The 23,484-nt window shown below is 43.6% G+C and overlaps 2 protein-coding genes and 1 long non-coding RNA gene across 4 annotated transcripts in view; all 3 read left to right on the forward strand.

The window, feature by feature from the left end:
* The first annotated feature begins 456 nt into the window (after window positions 1-456).
* On the forward strand, window positions 457-10,977 carry LOC123991495. Its single transcript, XM_046293111.1, has 4 exons — window positions 457-2,063; window positions 2,913-5,075; window positions 10,654-10,840; window positions 10,947-10,977. The coding sequence occupies exons 2-4, from the start codon at window positions 3,008-3,010 to the stop codon at window positions 10,975-10,977; spliced, it is 2,286 nt and encodes a 761-aa protein (XP_046149067.1). The 5' UTR covers window positions 457-2,063; window positions 2,913-3,007.
* A 16-nt stretch (window positions 10,978-10,993) lies between these two features.
* On the forward strand, window positions 10,994-12,378 carry LOC123990508. The gene is made up of 2 exons (XR_006830662.1): window positions 10,994-11,513; window positions 11,980-12,378. It is a non-coding gene; the product is annotated as an uncharacterized LOC123990508 (long non-coding RNA).
* Window positions 12,379-19,692: 7,314 nt separating this feature from the next.
* Window positions 19,693-23,484, forward strand: part of LOC123990507 (formin-like) — a 55,696-nt gene continuing 51,904 nt past the window's right edge. The window contains exon 1 of one of the 2 annotated variants that reach the window (XR_006830661.1): window positions 19,693-23,394. Coding sequence is in view for 1 of the 2 variants with exons in the window: in XM_046291061.1 (XP_046147017.1) it covers window positions 20,965-23,394 (2,430 nt within the window). In the remaining variant the exon portion in view is untranslated. The remainder of the gene's footprint in view (window positions 23,395-23,484) is intronic. The other variant, XM_046291061.1, reaches the window with a different exon arrangement.

Raw genomic sequence — 23,484 nt, forward strand, 5'->3', positions numbered from 1 at the left:
GCCATGTGGAGAAGACCACTGTCAGTCTGGCCATGTGGAGAAGACCACTATCAGTGTGGCCATGTGGAGAAATGCAGCTATAGTGAGTGGTAACTTACTGGTTTGGTCTGGGCCAGCATGAGGGATAAAGTTTATCCTGTGTCGGTGAATGTAGATATTAAGTTTGAGAATCTAAGCAATACAATGTGTTCTATACAGCTGTAAACACCACAAGGAAAGAGCCGCTTAATCAATTATATAATCATTATCCAGATTACCCCGGATACCAGACTTCTAGAATGTTGTCACTGATGAGAATGAATCCCCAAATCTATTGACATTCAGAATTGACTTGGTTAGAATGGCCTATTTATTGCCTTAGCTCCCTTATCTTACCTCGTTTGCACTCACTGTATATAGACTTTTTGTTTTCTTTTGTTCTACTGTATTGTTGACTATGTTTTGTTTATTCCATGTGTAACTCTGTGTTGTTGTATGTGTCGAATTGCTATGCTTTATCATGGCCAGGTCACAGTTGTAAATGAGAACTTGTTCTCAAATGGCCTAACTGGGTAAATAAAGGTGAAATAAATATAAATCAATAAAAGACATCCAGTCTGTATTGTAGTTTCATAACCAGAGACAAAACTTCAGAGGCACAGTATTTATTTATTCAGAGTGGTACATGCATTCACGCAGTCTTGAACTATAGGATACTTCCCACTATATGATATGATATGTCAAGTGATACCGATAATGTCAAGTGATACCGATGATGTCAAGTGATACCGATAATGTCAAGTGATACCGATAATGTCTAGTGATACCGATAATGTCAAGTGATACCGATAATGTCAAGTGATACTGCCTCTGTGAAGACCGTCCCTACTGGCACCAGGATCCCCGGTCAGTTCAACATCACGGGAAGAGACACTTGCTTCTTTGTTGTCGTGGACCACCAAAGCCTCCATCACCATCCTCGTCCAGCGTGACGACCTCTGGCGGAGTCATAATGCCGGACCAGAGTTATTCAACGACCACGTGCTCCCAAAGTTGGCAACAGTCAACATCTGCACACATCTTGTAAATAGTTTATTCCACACGCACACACACACACACACACACACACACACACACACACACACACACACACACACACACACACACACACACACACACACACACACACACACACACACACACACACACACACACACACACACACACACACACACACACACACACACACACACACACACACACACTAGGCTCCCAGAATAGGTTATATTACACACAAGTTTTGCTCAAAGCAGCCACCTAAAGTAGTGTAGTTAACTTTATCACGGGCGCATTGGGAATGTATATCTGTGATGTTCAAATGATGTCTTACTTGCTGAAGGCCCCGGTCATTCCTGCCTATACCTAAGTTCAATCACAAAAGCTGGTCTGAGTGCCTCTCCTCACAGTTCAATTCAGTAGTACAATACAAGTCACATTGTATTTTAGCATGGGCACAGCTGGAATTTATATAGGTGATGTTTAAATGATTCCTAACGCGTCCTTTTCTTTCCCAATAGAAAATGGCAGCTGCCTGAGCATTTCCAGTATTTACTTTTTCCGTTCAGCTCATTTTGCTGTTATACCAGGTCATTTACAAATGTAACAGCACAGCATCATGCCACTTGTACTCAAACTATTAATTAGCCGGGTGAATTTGAAGATATATCTGCACAGTATGTTTTGTAAGCTAACTAGCCAGCCAGTTCAAGATAAAGCAAAGCAACATCTAAGCAAAAGGCAACCTGCTATCCCCGGCACCTGTCGTCATCCCCGGCGCCTGTCGTCATCCCCGGCGCCTGTCGTCATCCCCGGCGCCTGTCGTCATCCCCGGGACCTGTCGTCATCCCCGGCGCCTGTCGTCATCCCCGGCGCCTGTCGTCATCCCCGGCGCCTGTCGTCATCCCCGGCGCCTGTCGTCATCCCCGGCGCCTGTCGTCATCCCCGGCGCCTGTCGTCATCCCCGGCACCTGTCGTCATCCCTGGTGCCTGGAAGTTCAACGTTACCATTGAGCTCTAAATAAGAGGTAAGTAGAGTTGGACACACACGACAAAAGCCATCGGGACTGATTAACTAGAGAGAGAGCAAGAGAACATCAAAGGACGGGAGAGGCATCAGCCACAGCACATCCTCTTGCTGAGGGTGATGTAGATCATGTGTTGCTTCCGCAGGTCACGCCTCATGTCTAAAACATGGGAGAAAATTGGTGACAAAGTCCATTTCGATGCAATTTACAAATTCAATGTTTTACACAATATTGTATCATATTTCATGAGTTACTGACCTGTTCATCCACTACCTTTTATAGTAAATACAAGTGTAACAACGTGCAAATAGTTGAAGTAGGAAAGGGAAAATAAAGAGACAGATAGTTTGTATTAACAAATATGTTTGTTCTTCACTGGTTACCCTTGTCTTGTGGAAACAGGTCACACATCTTGATGCTGTGATGGCTCACTGTAGTATTTCACCTAATAGATATGGGAGTTTATCAAGATTGGATTCATTTTCAAATTCTTTGTGAGTTTGTAATCTGTGGGCAGTATGTGTCTCTAATATGGTCATACTCTCTCTGTCTGTCTCTTTCTCTCTCTCTCTCTGAGATAATGTAATATCTCATCAGTTATAATCTAATCTTGCAAGGTTTCTATTTCTGTCAGGGAAAGTTTGTGGTCAGGTGCTCTGTGAAGAGACAGACGGGATGTTTTTGCTCTTCAAAAAAGTTTTAGGTTTACATAAAAAATGTTTCCTTGTTCATTATCGTATGCGCTTATATTCCATTCTAATCCACTCATCTACCTTGCCTGAATAAAACGGTCCCACAACTCAAGCCAGAAAGATATCCTAACATAACCAACCATTTCTTTTTCATTAGGAGGAAACCATTCCAAAGGAAACGGAAGAAAGTCCATTGATGAGCTGCTAGACTACGTTGTTCAGACACTTCAAGACACTTTTCAGCCAGTTTACATGCCAACTACCATAGCAGTTGTTATTATGGAAGGGACCCACAGCGCCTTGCGTCTGTACCAAACCATCAGGGAGAGGAGCTCTGTGAGGCCGTTCATCCTCACCCCCACCCCTATCCAAAGGGGCCCCGGCTCCTCCCTCCACAAGACCGCCTCTCTTAGGGCTCAACCAATCATTTCCCACCATCCAACGGAGGAGGGGCCAGTTGAGACAGTGCAGTGGGATCAGTCAGGAGAACTTGGGTTTAAAAAGCAGAAACAGAGTTTTGAGGAGGACAGCAAGGCGGATGTTTTAGGATCATCATCAGACTCTGAGCTCCACTGGTTGGCTGACCTCCACCTGCTACCTCTCTGTTCGGAGTGTAAGGCCAGGGTTGGGATGGGGAACCAGGGAGGTAAGCTCAAGCACCTGGGCTCAGAGGAGAGCCTCGATGGTTGCTCACCTAGATTACCACCAGACCCCCAGGCGACCAGGAGAAGGAGGACTGGGGGGATGAACGGCACCAGTAGCCTACAGCACACCCTCACCCGGTCCCCTGGGACCCCACGGACAGCAGGGAGCTCCAAGAGAATGAGGCTGAAGAGTTTGTGGAAGATGAGTGCTCACCCAGCCGAGGAGACGCTTCAGTGGGGTGCAGTGGAATCGAGTCCAGCTTATCCTTCTGATGGTGTCTCCAACTCTAATTTCACAGAGAGGAGGAATACAGTCATGAGAGGAGGAGAAAAGGAGAAAACGGACACCATCCAGGGAGGCAGAGAGAGGGAGAAATGTTCTAAGAGTCCAACTATGACACAGGAAGCAAAGAGGCCATGCACCGTACCCTCCAGCGCTGTTCTGGACTCCCTCAGGGGGGTTCTACTCTCTGAGAACCACTCTTGTTCTCTGAACAAAGTTCTCCCATTTGAGTACCACTACAGTTCTCGCACGGCCCGAGAAGTTGTAACTCTGAAAGAAGAGTCTGTTCACATTGACTCAGATACGGAGCTCTCAGAGTACGACAACGAATTCTGTAACACCTCTCCCTTCCCATCTAAACCTCAAGAGATAGAGGATGCCCAGGACAGCACCAGGCAGTCTCCAGAGGGGGGGTCCAACCAGGCCCTGAGCCCCAGGAAGGAGGGAGGCAGAGCAGAGAAGGGGTGGAGGATGGAGATGAAGAGGAGGGAAGCAGCCTGGAGGGTGATGGAGAAGATTGAGGAGGTGGAGGAGATCATACGGAGGGTCAGTCTAATCAGCGCTGACTGGATCAAAGAAGGGAGAGAGGGGAGTGTTCTTGATCTATTTACCTCTACGCCAGATGTGTCTGAAGAGGAGTCAGTGTCCGAGACCAAACCTGAATCCTCTTTCCAGCTCCAGCCAGAGCTCCAGAATTGGGGGACTACTCTGGAAGATTCTCTCCCAGCTGAGGAGATTCATGCCCTGGGTGAGGCGTTGAGCCAGAGCCTGCGGAGAGCACTGAGGATGGAGGGTCTTGGGGAAGACGAAGACTGGGAGGCAGTGAGGTGTAGAGAAGAGTGCAGAGAAACAACCTGGAACTTCAACTTAGAGCAAACCTCTCCAGAATTGTCATGGGATCCCATCGACCTCTCCAACGGCAACACCATGACCGTTGACCCTATGAGAGAATGGAAGCGTCCCTCCTCGCCCTCTCTCTTGGACACCTCGTCCCCAAGGACCTCCAGTAGCTTTAACAGCATGTCCCCTATGATGTCCCCCATCCTGTCTCCTCTGTCCTCCCTATTGTCCAGCCCCCGGCTCAGTCACCATCCCCTGCCTCGGTCCCTCTCCCAGCCTGATGAGGAGATGAGCGAGGGAAGAAGAATGAGAGATGAGGAAGGTCAGAGAGGGACGAAGAACTCGGCACCAGGCCATCTTGTCCTGCAGGGTGGGAGTTGTAATAGAGGTGACAACTTTGACGTTAAGGTCAACAGAGGACAGGTAGGGGACAAAAAGGGGACCAGGAAGCAAGTAGCATGGCTGGATCTGAGGCTGAATGAGCAGAACCAGAATGACGGTCAGAGAAAAGGAGAGCCTGGTATTTCCAGTTTGTCCACTGTGCTGTCTTCAGGTGAGTGGTCACCTTATGCAATTCATCATGTCCAAATTATAAGAAGAGAAATAAGCTTACAGAAGGGGGAAAAGATACTGCGTAGAATGGAGTAAGACATATTCTGTCACGTAACTAATATGCAGTGTTCTTGTCTTTGAGGATGTATACTGAGCTGCACAGGATAATTGACCCTTACAAAGTAGGAGTTGCTTCTCTCCGACCGACAGACCAGACCAGACCAGACCAGACCAGACCAGACCAGACCAGACCAGACCAGACAGACAGACAGACAGACAGACAGACAGACAGACAGACAGACAGACAGACAGACAGACAGACAGACAGACAGACAGACAGACAGACAGACAGACAGACATGCAGACACACAGACACACAGACACACAGACACACAGACAGGACAGACAGACAGGACAGATAGATAGGGGTGAATAAGTGGAAAGCAGAGCTCTATGATGCTCTAGCTAGGTTCTGACAGTCAGACAGACAGACAGGCAGACAGTTAGGGGTGAATAAGTGGAAAGCAGAGCTCTATGATGCTCTAGCTAGGTTCTGACAGTCAGGTTTACACATCGCTTAGTGATCTGCTGTTTCTGCCTCAACCACTCTGCATTCTCTATAGTCAGGTGACTGTTATGGGCCAAGGCTTCTCAGCAGTGCTCTGACACACAAACGTCTCTGACACACACACACACACACACGCGGATCTTGGGCCTTTTTTACTTTCCAATTTATCACACTCCCTTTTAGGCCGTTAACTCTCATCAACCAGCATGGAGCCATCATTTTCAGAGTTCAGATGTAGGATCCTAATTTGATGCAGGAAATGTTAAACTTGCAGTGTATTTGAGGTTTTAAAAATGCTTCTGAAGTTTGTAATTTCCACTTTGAAATTTCAGACTTGATTTTCCCTTTTTTTAATCAAACAAACATATTTCCATTAATTATAACCCACATAATAATTCACATTTCCTGTTGCTGCAGGATTATTTTCCTGTTGTATCAAACTGTCTCAAATTAAGATCCTACATCAGTACCATCAATCATCTCTACCCATGTTTAGTTTACCAGAAGTGTGTGTGTCTGTGTGTCTGTGTCTGTGTGTGTGTGTGTGTGTGTGTGTGTGTGTGTGTGTGTGTGTGTGTGTGTGTGTGTGTGTGTGTGTGTGTGTGTGTGTGTGTGTGTGTGTGTGTGTGTGTGTGTGTGTGTGTGTGTGTGTGTGTGTGTGTGTGTGTGTGTGCTCTCTCTGGAGGCCACGATAGAATGTGCAGTGAGCGAAGTCAATCCAAGGTTCAGGATTAAAGACGAGTGTTTGTGTGAACAAAAAAAGCAGAGGTATTTTCATGGGAAGGAACAGTCAGGAGTGCAATCTAGGATTAATCAGCATGGTTCAGTGTGGTTGTGCCGGAGCTTCAAGGTCTTATAGGTATAGTTAGGGTTAGGTATAGTTAGGGTTAGGTATAGTTAGGGTTAGGTATAGTTAGGGTTAGGTATAGTTAGGGTTAGATATAGTTAGGGTTAGATATAGTTAGGGTTAGGTATAGTTAGGGTTAGGTATAGTTTGGGTTAGATATAGTTAGGGTTAGGTATAGTTAGGGTTAGGTATAGTTAGGGTTAGGGTTAGATATAGTTATGGTTAGGTATAGGTATAGTTATCAAAGGCCAGGTGTCCAATGGTGGTAACAGTAATTAAATGGTCCATTACGACCCAAAGTTTGAAATAAACTCCAATGGCGAACGTTTATAAAGGTGTAAGAATTCAGATATGATGTCATTCTTTTAGCGCTAACTACACACACCAACTAACTAGTCCGCTGGGTTGCCGGAGTATTGAAGCTAAAATTGGGATCGTGTAGACTCTGCTAATGACCATACAAAAACAAAATGGAATGGAGAGAAATGTACAATATGGAGAACTTAGAAAAACAGTAAGTGCATTGTGGGCCACCATCTTTATGCAATGGAGTGAATTCAAGTTTTTGCCTAAGAGGTGGTTACTGGTAACGGCTTCTTCTGCTCGCGTGTGTGAAAATGAACAGAACCACAGGGCCAAAGTAGCAGCTGTCGATCTACACTGAGTATACAAAGCATTAAGAACACTTGCTCTTGACCAGGTGAATCCAGGTGAAAGCTATGATCCCTTATTGAAGTCTCTTGTTAAATCCACTTCAGTCAGTGCCGATGAAGGGGTGGAGACAGGTTAAAGGTTAAAGAAGGATTATTATGCCTTGATACAATTGAGAGATGGATTGTGTGTCATTCAGAGGTGAATGGAAAATACAAAAGACGTAAGTGCCATTGTACAGGGTATGGTAGCAGGTAGCAGGTAGCAGGTAGCAGGTAGCAGGTAGCAGGTGTCAGGCACACCGGTTTGTGTCAAGAACTGCAAACCTGCTGGTTTTTCCACGCTCAATAGTTTCCTGTGTGTATCAAGAATGGTCCACCACCAAAAGAACATCCAGCCAACTTGACACAACCGTGGGAAGCATTAGAGTCAACATGGTTCAGCGTCTCTGTAGAATGCTTTTGACACCTTGTAGAGACGAATTGAGGATGTTATCTCTTTATCTCTCTGTGTCTCTCTCTGCCTCTTTGGCTGGGCGATGCCTATTGAATGACGGCAATGTGCAGACGAGCCGTCTGGTGAATTTGGCTCCCACATGGCCATTGGCCACACCCACGATGTAGCTGTTATGCAGGTGAATGAGGACCCAAAAGCGACTTAACGAAAACAGAGTCTTTATTCCAGTCTTAGACAAAAGCTATAATCCTGGATATTATCTAGGTGAAAGCAAAAACAGGAAAACTGAAATCCACTCGTCAGTAGAGAGGAATGGAGACTGGAGACGCGACCACAGACTGCAGGTTGCTTCGGGAAGGCACCGGCCGTAGCTGACATTGACACCTGCTCACACGCAGCATCTGAAGAAGGTAAAACACGACAGGGCGGAACAAGGACACAGAACAGCGAACATCATACAAGGATCCGACAAGGACAGAAGCGGAAAACAGAGGGAGAAATAGGGACTCTAATCAGAGGGAAAAATAGGGGACAGGTGTGAAAAGAGTAAATGAGGTAGTTAGGAGAATGAGGAACAGCTGGGAGCAGGAACGGAACGATAGAGAGAGAGAGCGAGAGAGGGAGAGAGGGAGGGGGAGAGAGAGGGATAGAAAGAGGGAAAGAACCTAATAAGACCAGCAGAGGGAAACGAATAGAAGGGAAGCACAGAGACAAGACATGATAATAAATGACAAAACATGACAGTAGCTGACCAATTAACACTGTGTCCATCACCCTGGTATTCCTGCCAACCAGACGTCTTCATCCAGACAGCCTCACCACCTCTGTTATCTACCTGGCACATACATACAATATTTATACAAAAGTATGTGGACACCCCTTCTAATTAGTGGATTCGCTATTTCAGCCACAACTGTTGCTGACAGGTGTATAAAATCGAGCACACAGTCATGTCATAGGATGCCACCTTTCCAACAAGCCCTGCTAGAGCTGCCCCGATCAACTGTAAGTGCTGTTATTGTGAGGTGGAAATGTCTAGGAGCAACAACGGCACAGCCGTGAAGTGGTAGACCACACAAGCTCACAGAATGGGATCGCCGAGCGCTGAAGTGCGCAGAACGTAAAAATAGTCTGTCCTCGGTTGCAACACTCACTACCGAGCTCCAAACTGCCTCTGGAAGCAACGTCAGCACAAGAACTGTTTGTCAGGAGCTTCAGGAAACGGTTTCTATGGCTGAGCAGCTGCACACGAGCCTAAGATCACCATGCGCAATGCCAAGCGTTGGCTGGAGTGGTGTAAAGCTCGCTGCCATTAGACTCTGGAGCAGTGGAAACGTGTTCTCTGGAGTGATAAATCACGCTTCACCATCTGGCAGTCCGATGGACCAATCTGGGTTTGGAGAATGCCAGGAGAACACTACCTGCCCCAATGCATAGAGCCAACTGTAAAGGTTGGTGGAGGAGGAATAATGGTCTGGGGCTGTTTTTCCTTAGTTCTAGTGAAGGGGATTTGTAATGCTCCAGCATACAATGACATTATAGATACTTCTGTGCTTCCAACGTTTTGGCAACAGTTTGGGGAAGGTCCTCTCCAGTTTCAGCATGACAAAGCCCCTGTGCTCAAAACGAGGCCTATACGGAAATGGTTTGTCGAGAACGGTGTCGAAGAAGTTGTCTGGCCTGCACAGAGCCCTGACCTCAACTCCATCAAACACCTTTAGGATTCATTGAAACGCCGACTGCAAGCCAGGACTAATCACCCAATATCAGTGCCCGATCTCACTAATGCTCTTGTGGTCCCCACAGCAATGTTACAACATCTAGTGGAAAGCCTTCCCAGAAGAGTGGAGGCTGTTATAGCAGCAAAGGGGGGGACCAACTCCAAAGTAATGCCCATAATTTTGGAATGAGATGTTCGATGAGCACGTGTCCACATACTTTTGGTCAAGTAGTGTATCTCAGTCATTCACATCTCATTACAGGTTAACATGAAGGACATGAGCTGATTTGACTTGTGATTAGTTCTAATATCAGTACAGTTCCATGCTGTTATATGGGCTGGGGCTACCAGTGGGGTAAAGTAGAAAATACTTTAAAGTACTACTGAAGTAGTGTTTTTTGAGTATCTGTACTTCACTACTTATATTTTTTGACAACTTTTACTTTTACTTCACTACATTCCGAAAGAAAATAATGGACTTTTTACTCCATACATTTTCCCCTGACACCCACAAGTACATTTGTTATGCTTAGCAGGGCAGGAAAACGGTCCAATTCATGCACTTATCAAGAGAACATCTCTGGTCATCCCTACTGCCTGATCTGGCAAATTCTCTAAACACAAATGCTTTATTAGTAAATGATTGTGTGCCACTGGCCAACCACTGGTATGCTTAACATATATTTTTAGAAATGACATTTACTTTCCATACTTAAGTACATTTAAAACCAAATACCTTTTAGACTTCTACTGAAGTAGTATTTTACTGGGTGACTTTCACTTTTACTTGAGTCATTTTCTATTAAGGTATCTTTACTTTTATTGTCATACTTGAGTAGTTTTTGCACCACGGGGGACTACTGAGTTGATGTTCAAAAGGTCATGAAGAACTCATGTCGTGGCTGAGAATGGCAGCAATTCCACTTCTAATTCTGAAGGTGGCGCCACAACTTAACTTTTAATACAGAACCATACAGTATTGTGGGTGCTGTTATGGCCTGGTTACTACACTCAGTCAGAATTAATTTGTATTAATTATTGTGCATTAGGAAATGCATTAGGAAACTTAGGGAAAGATATGGCCTTACAGAAGGTTGAAGTATTAACTGGTGATGTCAACCTTGGCCAATTAACATTACTGTAGTAGACCTGGACTTGTTAAGCACATTACACAATACCAACTTCTACCTTGTTTAAGAGGAATGGTTTCTATGAGGGGTTTTCCATTCATTCATTGAATTTCAAGTCACTTCCTGAATTGACTGAATTTAAAATGAAATGTACCCCAAATATACGCTTCTACCAACTCTGATGTTCCTTTTGTCTCTTCTCTTTAGACGAGTCACTGAGGAGACAGGAGGAGATCTGGCAGAGAGATGAGTCACTGAGGAGACAGGAGGAGATCTGGCAGAGAGATGAGTCACTGAGGAGACAGGAGGAGATCTGGCAGAGAGATGAGTCACTGAGGAGACAGGAGGAGATCTGGCAGAGAGATGAGTCACTGAGGAGACAGGAGGAGATCTGGCAGAGAGATGAGTCACTGAGGAGACAGGAGGAGATCTGGCAGAGAGATGAGTCACTGAGGAGACAGGAGGAGATCTGGCAGAGAGATGAGTCACTGAGGAGACAGGAGGAGATCTGGCAGAGAGATGAGTCACTGAGGAGACAGGAGGAGATCTGGCAGAGAGATGAGTCACTGAGGAGACAGGAGGAGATCTGGCAGAGAGATGAGTCACTGAGGAGACAGGAGGAGATCTGGCAGAGCGATGAGTCCCTGAAGAGACAGGGGGAGATCTGGCAGAGAGACGAGTCCCTGAGGAGACAGGAGGACATCTGGCAGAGAGATGAGTCCCTGGGGAGACAGGGGGAGATCTGGCAGAGAGACGAGTCCCTGGGGAGACAGGACGAGATCTGGCAGAGAGATGAGTCCCTGTGGAGACAGGACGAGATCTGGCAGAGAGATGAGTCCCTGTGGAGACAGGAGGAGATCTGGCAGAGAGACGAGTCCCTGGGGAGACAGGGGGAGATCTGGCAGAGAGATGAGTCCCTGGGGAGACAGGAGGAGATCTGGCACAGAGAGGTGGAAGAGTCTCTGTCCTACTGCCGGCCTCGCTCCCGCCCCAAACACGTCGACTTCCTCAGAATCACACCTCTGGAAGATGACATCATCAGCGACTCACCTTTCTCCCCACTGCAAGTGAGTGTCAATGATGTGGTAGATATTACCCCTAGAGGAGTGTGTCTTGATGCCCCATTTATTTTATTTTTTTAACCTTTATTTAAGCAGGCAAGTCAGTTAAGAACAAATTCTTATTTACAATGACAGCCTGGGAACAGTGGGTTAACTGCCTGTTCAGGGGCAGAACGACAGATTTGTACATATTAACATATTAACATATTAACATATTAACTCTAAGTAGTTATAGACCTATAGGTATATGCCCTCACAATGGCTGGTGCACATTCTGCATCTGCGCTGTTTCATATCGCAAAGCCATATCAAATATCTTGGTTGTAAAAATAGTTTCTATTGAGCTGAATATTGACAGTACTTATAGAAAGATGAGATCCTCTTATCTTAGACAGGGTCATATGGACGAAGCTTTCAAAGCTGTGTTTTTCTCGCAATTGCGTTTTGAAATGTTTTTCTTTCTTCTCTTGAGCACATTGGGGTAGAGGAGAGTGGCTGGCTCATCCCAGCACCAGGCCCCAGTGAAACAGGCAGAGGGGCTGGGCAGACACTTTCATTACAGGAATCATGAGGATAATGCACTTAACTGTTTGACCAAATCATGGTCTTAACTGCCCCCCAAAAAAGAAGGTTTGATTGAGGTGACAATGTGCTCCGTCTGTGTTTATAGGCACCCTGTGTGTCAATTTCCAACAGCCAACCCAATCCAAATTGTCCAGCACATATGGCATTTGCCAGAATTGCCAGATGGCCAATCGGCCCCCCGATCTCATATAACTTTACTGATTCATTAAAAAACAAAAAAATTCAGATATTGATATCACAAATGTATGACTTGTATTGTTATTTATTAAAGTTATTTGTTACATTACACTGTGTAAAACCTAGCAGTACTACTATAATGACACAGCGAAAACTGGTTTTTAGAATGTTGTCTAATTTATAAAAAATTACAAACAGAAATACCTTGAGCTCAGGCGCATCCTATTTTGATTGATCATCCTTGAGATGTTTCAACAACTTGATTGGAGTCCATCTGTGGTGAATTCAATTGATTGGACATCATTTGGAAAGGCACACACCTGTCTATATAACACACCTGTCTATATAACACACCTGTCTATATAACACACCTGTCTATATAACACACCTGTCTATATAACACACCTGTCTATATAACACAACTGTCTATATAACACACCTGTCTATATAACACACCTGTCTTTATAACACACCTGTCTATATAACACACCTGTCTATATAACACACCTGTCTTTATAAAATACCTGTCTATATAACACACCTGTCTTTATAACACACCTGTATATATAACACACCTGTCTTTATAACACACCTGTCTATATAACACACCTGTCTTTATAACACACCTGTCTATATAACACACCTGTCTTTATAACACACCTGTCTATATAACACACCTGTCTATATAACACACCTGTCTTTATAACACACCTGTCTTTATAACACACCTGTCTATATAACACACCTGTCTTTATAACACACCTGTCTATATAACACACCTGTCTTTATAACACACCTGTCTTTATAACACACCTGTCTATATAACACACCTGTCTTTATAACACACCTGTCTATATAACACACCTGTCTTTATAACACACCTGTCTATATAACACACCTGTCTTTATAACACACCTGTCTATATAACACACCTGTCTATATAACACACCTGTCTTTATAACACACCTGTCTATATAACACACCTGTCTTTATAACACACCTGTCTATATAACACACCTGTCTTTATAACACACCTGTCTATATAACACACCTGTCTTTATAACACACCTGTCTATATAACACACCTGTCTATATAACACACCTGTCTATATAACACACCTGTCTATATACCACACCTGTCTATATAACACACCTGTCTTTATAACACACCTGTCTATATAAGACACCTGTCTATATAACACACCTGTCTATATAACACACCTGTCTATATAACACACCTGTCTATATAACACAACTGTCTATATAACACACATGTCTATATAACACACCTGTCTATATAACACACCTGTCTATATAACACACCTGTCTATATAACACACCTGTCTTTATAACACACCTGTCTTTATAACACACCTGTCTATATAACACACCTGTATATATAACACACCTGTCTATATAACACACCTGTCTATATAACACACCTGTTTTTATAACACACCTGTCTATATAACACACCTGTCTATATAACACACCTGTCTTTATAACACACCTGTCTATATAACACACCTGTATATATAACACACCTGTCTATATAACACACCTGTATATATAACACACCTGTCTATATAACACACCTGTCTATATAACACACCTGTCTATATAACACACCTGTCTTTATAACACACCTGTCTTTATAACACACCTGTCTATATAACACACCTGTATATATAACACACCTGTCTATATAACACACCTGTATATATAACACACCTGTCTATATAACACACCTGTCTATATAACACACCTGTCTATATAACACACCTGTCTATATAACACACCTGTCTATATAACACACCTGTCTATATAACACACCTGTCTATATAACACACCTGTCTTTATAACACACCTGTCTTTATAACACACCTGTCTATATAACACACCTGTATATATAACACACCTGTCTATATAACACACCTGTCTATATAACACACCTGTCTATATAACACACCTGTCTATATAACACACCTGTCTTTATAACACACCTGTCTATATAACACACCTGTCTATATAACACACCTGTCTTTATAACACACCTGTCTATATAACACACCTGTATATATAACACACCTGTCTATATAACACACCTGTATATATAACACACCTGTCTATATAACACACCTGTCTATATAACACACCTGTCTTTATAACACACCTGTCTTTATAACACACCTGTCTATATAACACACCTGTCTATATAACACACCTGTCTTTATAACACACCTGTCTATATAACACACCTGTCTATATAACACACCTGTCTTTATAACACACCTGTCTATATAACACACCTGTCTTTATAACACACCTGTCTATATAACACACCTGTCTTTATAACACACCTGTCTATATAACACACCTGTCTTTATAACACACCTGTCTATATAACACACCTGTCTATATAACACACCTGTCTATATAACACACCTGTCTATATACCACACCTGTCTATATAACACACCTGTCTTTATAACACACCTGTCTATATAAGACACCTGTCTATATAACACACCTGTCTATATAACACACCTGTCTATATAACACACCTGTCTATATAACACAACTGTCTATATAACACACCTGTCTATATAACACACCTGTCTATATAACACACCTGTCTATATAACACACCTTTCTATATAACACACCTGTCTTTATAACACACCTGTCTTTATAACACACCTGTCTATATAACACACCTGTATATATAACACACCTGTCTATATAACACACCTGTCTATATAACACACCTGTTTTTATAACACACCTTTATAACACACCTGTCTATATAACACACCTGTCTATATAACACACCTGTCTATATAACACACCTGTCTATATAACACACCTGTCTATATAACACACCTGTCTATATAACACACCTGTCTATATAACACACCTGTCTATATAACACACCTGTCTATATAACACACCTGTCTATATAACACACCTGTCTTTATAACACACCTGTCTATATAACACACCTGTCCTATATAACACACCTGTCTATATAACACACCTGTATATATAACACACCTGTCTATATAACACACCTGTCTATATAACACACCTGTCTATATAACACACCTGTCTATATAACACACCTGTCTATATAACACACCTGTCTATATAACACACCTGTCTATATAACACACCTGTCTTTATAACACACCTGTCTTTATAACACACCTGTCTATATAACACACCTGTATATATAACACACCTGTCTATATAACACACCTGTCTATATAACACACCTGTCTATATAACACACCTGTCTATATAACACACCTGTCTTTATAACACACCTGTCTATATAACACACCTGTCTATATAACACACCTGTCTTTATAACACACCTGTCTATATAACACACCTGTATATATAACACACCTGTCTATATAACACACCTGTATATATAACACACCTGTCTATATAACACACCTGTCTATATAACACACCTGTCTATATAACACACCTGTCTATATAACACACCTGTCTTTATAACACACCTGTCTATATAACACACCTGTCTATATAACACACCTGTCTATATAACACACCTGTATATATAACACACCTGTCTATATAACACACCTGTCTATATAACACACCTGTCTATATAACACACCTGTCTATATAACACACCTGTCTATATAACACACCTGTCTATATAACACACCTGTCTATATAACACACCTGTCTATATAACACACCTGTCTTTATAACACACCTGTCTATATAACACACCTGTCTATATAACACACCTGTCTTTATAACACACCTGTCTATATAACACACCTGTATATATAACACACCTGTCTATATAACACACCTGTATATATAACACACCTGTCTATATAACACACCTGTCTATATAACACACCTGTCTTTATAACACACCTGTCTTTATAACACACCTGTCTATATAACACACCTGTATATATAACACACCTGTCTATATAACACACCTGTATATATAACACACCTGTCTATATAACACACCTGTCTATATAACACACCTGTCTATATAACACACCTGTCTTTATAACACACCTGTCTATATAACACACCTGTCTATATAACACACCTGTCTTTATAACACACCTGTCTATATAACACACCTGTATATATAACACACCTGTCTATATAACACACCTGTATATATAACACACCTGTCTATATAACACACCTGTCTATATAACACACCTGTCTATATAACACACCTGTCTTTATAACACACCTGTCTTTATAACACACCTGTCTATATAACACACCTGTCTATATAACACACCTGTCTATATAACACACCTGTCTATATAACACACCTGTCTATATAACACACCTGTCTTTATAAGACCGTTGACAGTGAATGTCAGAGCATAAACCAAGCCACGAGGTCGACAAAATTGTCAGTTGAGATCCGAGACAGGATTGTGTCGAGGCACAGATCTGGGAAAGGGTACCAAAATAATTCCGTAGCATTCAAGGTCCCCAAGAACACAGTGGCCTCCATCATTCTTAAATGGGAGAAGTTTGGAACCACCAAGACTCTTCCTGGAGCTGGCCGCCAGGCCAAACTGAGCAATCGGGGGAGAAGGACCTTAGTCAGGGAGGTGACCAAGAACCCGATGGTCAATCTGACAGAGCTCCAGAGTACCTCTGTGGAGATGGGATTACCTTTCAGAAGGACAACCATCTCTGCAGCACTCCACCAATCAGGCAGAAGCCACTCTTCATTAAAAGGCACATGACATTTGGAGTTCTCCAAAAGGCACCTAAAGGACTCTCAGACCATGAGAAACAAGATTCTCTGGTCTGATTAAACCAAGATTTTACTTTTTGGCCTGAATGCCAAGCGTCACATCTGGAGCAGCATCCCTACGGTGATGCATGGTGGTGGCAGTATCATGCTGTGGGGACGTTTTTCAGCAGGAGAGACTGGGAGACTAGTCAGGATCAACGGAAAGATGAATGGAGCAAAATACAGAGAGATCCTTGTTGAAAACCTGCCCCCAGAGTGCTCAGGACCTCAGACTGGGGCAAAGGTTCACCTTCCAACAGGACAACGCCCCTAAGCACATAACCAAGACAATGCAGGAGTGGCTTCGGGACAAGCCTCTGAATGTCCTTGAGTGGCCAAGCCAGAGCCCCGACTTGAACCTGATCGAACATCTCTGGAAAGACGTGCGGCGACGCTCCCCATCCAACATGACAGAGCTTGAGAGGATCTGCAGAGAAGAATGGGTGAAACTCCCCAAATACAGGTGTGCCAAGCTTGTAGCGTCATCCCCAAGAAGACTTGAGGCTGTAATTTCTAAAACTTTCCAAAAAATTCTAAAAACCTGTTTTTTGATTTGTCGTGATGCCGTATTGTGTGTAGATTGATGAGGGGAAATAACAATTGAATCCAATTTTAGAACCTTACTCTATTCATCAATCTACACACAATACGGCATCACGACAAATCAAAAAACAGGTTTTTAGAAATGTTTTAGGTTAGGCTGTAACGTAACAACGTGAATAAAGGGATCTGAAGTGTATATGTCTGTCATTGAATGCCATGATTAGATGTTAAACAATAAAATATAACTTTACAACATTTCTAAAAATGAATATTTAGCGCTTTGGAAAGAAACTCTTTGTATGTGGTGAGTGACAGTAACTATTAGTAATGGAAATCCTATTACATCTAAAATGGATTTATTTCATTAGAATGATTTATGTATTATTTTAGGTGATGTGTGTGAACTAACGAGATCAAATCAAATGTATTTATATAGCCCTTCGTACATCAGCTGATATCTCAAAGTGCTGTACAGAAACCCAGCCTAAAACCCCAAACAGCAAGCAATGCAGGTGTTGAAGCACGTTGGCTAGGAAAAACTCCCTAGAAAGGCCAAAACCTAGGAAGAAACCTAGAGAGGAACCAGGCTATGAGAGATAGAACTCATTAACCGCACCACTGGTGAATAGTTGGTGTGTGTGTGTGGATTTCTGCTAGCCACCAGCTATCTTTTCTAGCAGCTACCCGTTGGACAGGCGCCTGGTCTGACTGTTTAAGCAGGGCGGGGTGTTGTTGGCCTGCTCTATACCGGTCACACCAAGTATCCCAGTTAATCTCTCAACGGCCATGTCTGTTTCTAGAGTAACTAATGAAATATCTTTAAATGCTACGTAATGTGTAGTAGACTACAATGTTTGTTAGGTTTGGAGTTTTGCTGGTTATTAAAACAGCCTGAAAATCTGCACCAAGATTTTAGCAATAGTCAAAGATCTACTAACACACACACACACACTGACTCATCGACTTTGAACCATAAAACCTCTTTCCTTCCATTTTAATCCCTTATGACTAAGGTAGCTTAGTGGTTAACAGTGTTGGACCAACAACCAAAAGGTTATTTATACGAATCCCAGAGATGACTAGGTGAAAAATCTGTCCTTTGGGAAAGGCACTTAACCCTAATTGCTCTGGATAAAAGCAATCTGCGAAATGACTAAAATGTCATTTAAAGCCTAATCATCAGCAGTACATCAGTACAGCAGTCTGGGTTAGGCAGCAGCCTTAGAGGCAATACTGTAAGTCTCAACCCAAGTTATATACTTGACACTGTATGAATTTGGCCTGTAAATACAGCATGTGGCGATAGCATGGCAAATCAAACAAGTATGAGAAGTGAAATGTATAGTCATGGAAATGAGGTGCTTTTTCCAAGTACCTTTTTATTTTATTTTACTAGGCAAGTCAGTTAAGAACAAATTCTTATTTTCAATGACAGCCTAGGAACAGTGGGTTAACTGCCTGTTCAGGGGCAGAACAACAGATTTGTACCTTGTCAGCTTGGGGGTTTGAACTTGCAACCTTTCGGTTACTAGTCCAACGCTCTAACCACTAGGCTACCCTGCCGCCGTACAACGGACAACTATTCTTATCCGGAGTGACTTACGGGAGCGATTAGACTGTGTGTGTCTTGCGCAAGTGCACAACATATACATTGTTCACCTTGTCATCTCCGGTGTTCAAACCAGCTACTTTTCGGGTCACTGGCCCAATGCGCTAACCGCTAGGCTACCTTCTCATTCCTACCATAATATTGTAATTGATTGTGTCTGGTTCACACAGCTCTAAAACGTTTCTATTCATAACTCCTTTATACTTTTATATTACCATGTAAGAAAACAACAGTAACTTTCTATGTAAATAAGATTGAACTGACTAAGCAGCTGATTACTGTTGTGTTGGTCAGTCAGTTCACAAGAGAGATTGGAGACCTCCAAATCTACTTTTATTAATAGGCTCCTGAGTTCTGGGAGAAGGATTTCTCTCTCTACTTCACAGTCTAATTAAGCTTTGTCGACGAATTGAGGAACAAAGTGGAGGTGTGTTAGATCCAGCCATGCTTGAAGGGGTACAACGGAAGTTGAATAGAATAGCTCACCAGAGTACATATCCTACTCCAGATCCTACTGCATCAGCCCTGTTTAACCTACAATCAGTCAGCACGTCAATCTGGGTGTGGTGTTCTGTGTTGTACTGTTGTCTGGGTGGACACCAGAGTACCACTCCAAAGGGGAGCTCTTAGCGTGTAGTCTGATTCCCTTCAAACACTGTGGCTACTACTGTTGTGGACAGAGTCTTCAGTGAAGAGGGAAGGAAAGGAGAGTCTGGAGAATTGGAAGGGGAGGACTGCTAAAGTCTACTGCAGGGAAGGATTGTTTTTTAGTGAGAGAAGGAAGGAGGAGAAGCGTCACGGTCGGTTGTGGAGGAGAGAACCAGACCAACTGTCTGTTACTGTGGCTGCTGCTGACAGACTGTCTTCAGGGAAGAGAGAAGGTAACAAAGCTGGAGAGCTGGATGAGGTCTGCTACAGTCTAGTTGGAGAAAAAGCTAGAGGGTTCTGAACAGAAGACAGGGATCTGAACAGAAGACAGGGTTCTGAACAGAAGACAGGGATCTGAACAGAAGACAGGGATCTGAACAGAAGACAGGGATCTGAACAGAAGACAGGGATCTGAACAGAAGACAGGGATCTGAACAGAAGACAGGGATCTGAACAGAAGACAGGGATCTGAACAGAAGACAGGGATCTGAACAGAAGACAGGGATCTGAACAGAAGACAGGGATCTGAACAGAAAAGGAGAAGATGAGACTGCTGATGGAGTTTTTATTAAAGCTAAATGATAGAGCTCATGAATGTGTTGCAAAAAATACTGGTAACTCACTGCATGACTAAGTACCACTTCTGGTTATTTTTTCCATGTTGATGTTTCATCCTCACAAAACATTTTGGTGGCATATGGTATCGCCATCAACACCTTCAGCTTTCGGAGGTCTTTTCAAAGAATATAACTACTCAAACTTTCATCAGCTATCGGAGGACTTTTCAAAGAATATAACTACTCAAACTTCCATCAGCTTTTACAGTGGCTACAAAAAAAGAGGAAAATCAGAATGTGTTTCTGGAGGTGTATGGATGTACTGTTTCCCATCAGCACTGAATGGCCACATTGTGTTGGACTAACACAGCATTACCTGGATTAGAGACAGATTCAAGTACATTAAAGTGAACGGTGTGTGGGGGGGGGAGATCACTGGATCTGCTTTGGAACGGAATCATATTAGATGTTATGATTTATTTTTGGATGATTTAAACCTGGATAAAGATCTCAAACATGGATGGAGTAAACATGAATGCTAACGACAACACTGCTGCTGCTCAGGGGAAGGCCTCTTCCAACTCCACCAACTCCGACCGCTCCGACCGCTCCGACCGCTCCGACCGCTCCGAGTTCCAGCGGCCTGATGTCGAGACGCCGGTCCTGAAGTTCTTCCGGACTCTCTCTGAAGAGACAGACACTTCTCCCGGGAACGTCAACAGCAGTCATGGAACATCTGTTGAAGTCAATGGAACTGAGAGGACAGCAGGGGATTCAAGTGCAGTAGGTGTGGTGCAGAAGAATGGAGAATCCACCACCCCCACCACAGTTGTACGGACCAATGAGAGAGAGGAAGTATTTGGAACAGAGGGCTGCATGGAATTGGAGTCTGTCGATGGGATGCCACCAGGGACTAGCTGTTCTGTGGATTGTGACAGGAATGGAGGTCTGGCTCAATGGATTCCAGAAGCACAGAGTGACATCATGGACTTAGAGGAGGAAGATGCAAATGGTAAATGTCTTGTCCAGTCAAAGGATTACATCGCAGATAAGAAGACCCATTTACAAGGATATGGTGGGTCAACAGACCAATCGGATGGCTGCATTCCAGAAAGGACATCTCACTTACAAGGATATGTGGGGCCAATGGATTCTATAAAAAATGAACTGAGAGTGTCCATAGACAAACATAGGAACAGTGGAGCATCAGAAGACTGCAGTAGGGAGGAGCCTATAAACACAGACACACAGTGTGCTACAGGCAGCACCAATCAGGACGTAGACACTGACTGTCCCAGTACAGACCAGTCAGAGACAACTGACCAGCAACGTCTGTACAGATCCACAGACAAAATTCATCAAGATATGTTAAAAAGTAATGAAATCACTAACACTGATGACAAATACAATGCAAAGGATGTTCGCAACAACACAGATGAATCTACAGACAATCACAACATACTGACCTGGTTAACAGACAGTGAAACCAATCCAGCAAGCAGCAGTACACAGGAAACATGTACAGATGATAAGCAAATCCAAGACTTACCGACACCTGAAGATGATTTGACCAGAGACCTTGCTAACCCTACTGCAGTAAGAGCTGGTAAACCTCAAGACTTACCAGCACCTGATGATGATTTGACCAGAGACCTTGCTAACCCTAATGCAGTAAGAGCTGGTAAACCTCAAGACTTACCAACACCTGATGATGATTTGACCAGAGACCTTGCTAACCCTAATGCAGTAAGAGCTGGTAAACCTCAAGACTTACCGACACCTGAAGATGATTTGACCAGAGACCTTGCTAACCCTAATGCAGTAAGAGCTGGTAAACCTGACACCAGTGGAACACCATCTTCCAACAACACAACTGTGATTCTAACCATGATCAAGTCTGAACCTGTTTCTGAGGAGCAGCAGCATACAGTCGCTGAAACGGAGACTGTTGTTGGTACTACAGGACAGACTGAGGAGCCAGGTTGTGGGTCTAGCATTGAGGTGAAGGTGAGAGGGGAGACCTACCCACACTCAGATTCAGAAAGTATCACTGGGGCAGTATTGGAGACAGGTGAGGCCAATACTGGGAATGCCAGGGTGGTGTCTTGTCCCTCTGAAACTATGCTGTCCTCTGAAGTGATAGAGAGAGCACCTGCAGAGGCAAAGTCTATAGCCGGGCCTTCTCACCCAACAAGTCCCCAGGGGCCAACCTCAACCCCAGGTCCAACCAGTGGCCCTCCCCGTGGCACCACCTCCATCCGAGCCACCTTCTCCCTCGGTTCCCCGGTGGAGAAGCCCCTTCAGCTGCCTGCCCTCTTCAGTGGTCTGAGGACCCTAAAGAAGGGAGCGGCAGGGTCGGATCAGGACATAGTGGCCCTGATCAAACCCCCATCACCATCAGACCTGGGTGTGAACAAGCCTGTGAGGAGAGAGCAGAAGACGGTTCGCAGGAGGCAGGGGACTTTCTTGGACCAGCTCTCCCAGTTCCTGAACATGGAGAAGGATGATAACAGTAAGATGAAGGAGTCTACAGGAGAGGAGATGAGGGAGTCTACAGGAGAGGAGATGAGGGAGTCTACAGGAGAGGAGAGGAAGGAGTCTGAGCCGTCAGAAGAGTCTAAAGAATTCAGCGATGAACCTGAGGAAGCGAGGGAGGTGAAAGAGAAGACAGAGAAGGATACAGAGACAGAAAAGACAGACCAGGATACAGAGAAAGAGAAGACTGAAGGACTGTCTGTGATAAAGCCTCCGGAATCTTCAGAACCTTCTGAGACTCTAGAACCTAAGGAACCTCAGAAGCCTCCCTCCAGGGCGGAAGTGGCATTTGATGAGTTCAAGGCCTTTTTCGTCCCCAGGCCCCTGAGGCGGGAACAGGATGCAGTGAAGCGGAAGGCCTGGATCTTTGAGAGAACCTTCAAGACTCCTGAAAAGAAAACTGATTCAAAAGTATGTTGTCTTGATCTGACCTTGATCTGATCTTGATAATTACTCTCTATCGTCTGATATGAGTAAATGAGGGGTAGTCAGTTGGAACGT

This window comes from Oncorhynchus gorbuscha, linkage group LG12 (assembly GCF_021184085.1).
Source record: "Oncorhynchus gorbuscha isolate QuinsamMale2020 ecotype Even-year linkage group LG12, OgorEven_v1.0, whole genome shotgun sequence".
In the NCBI taxonomy this organism is placed as follows: domain Eukaryota; kingdom Metazoa; phylum Chordata; class Actinopteri; order Salmoniformes; family Salmonidae; genus Oncorhynchus; species Oncorhynchus gorbuscha.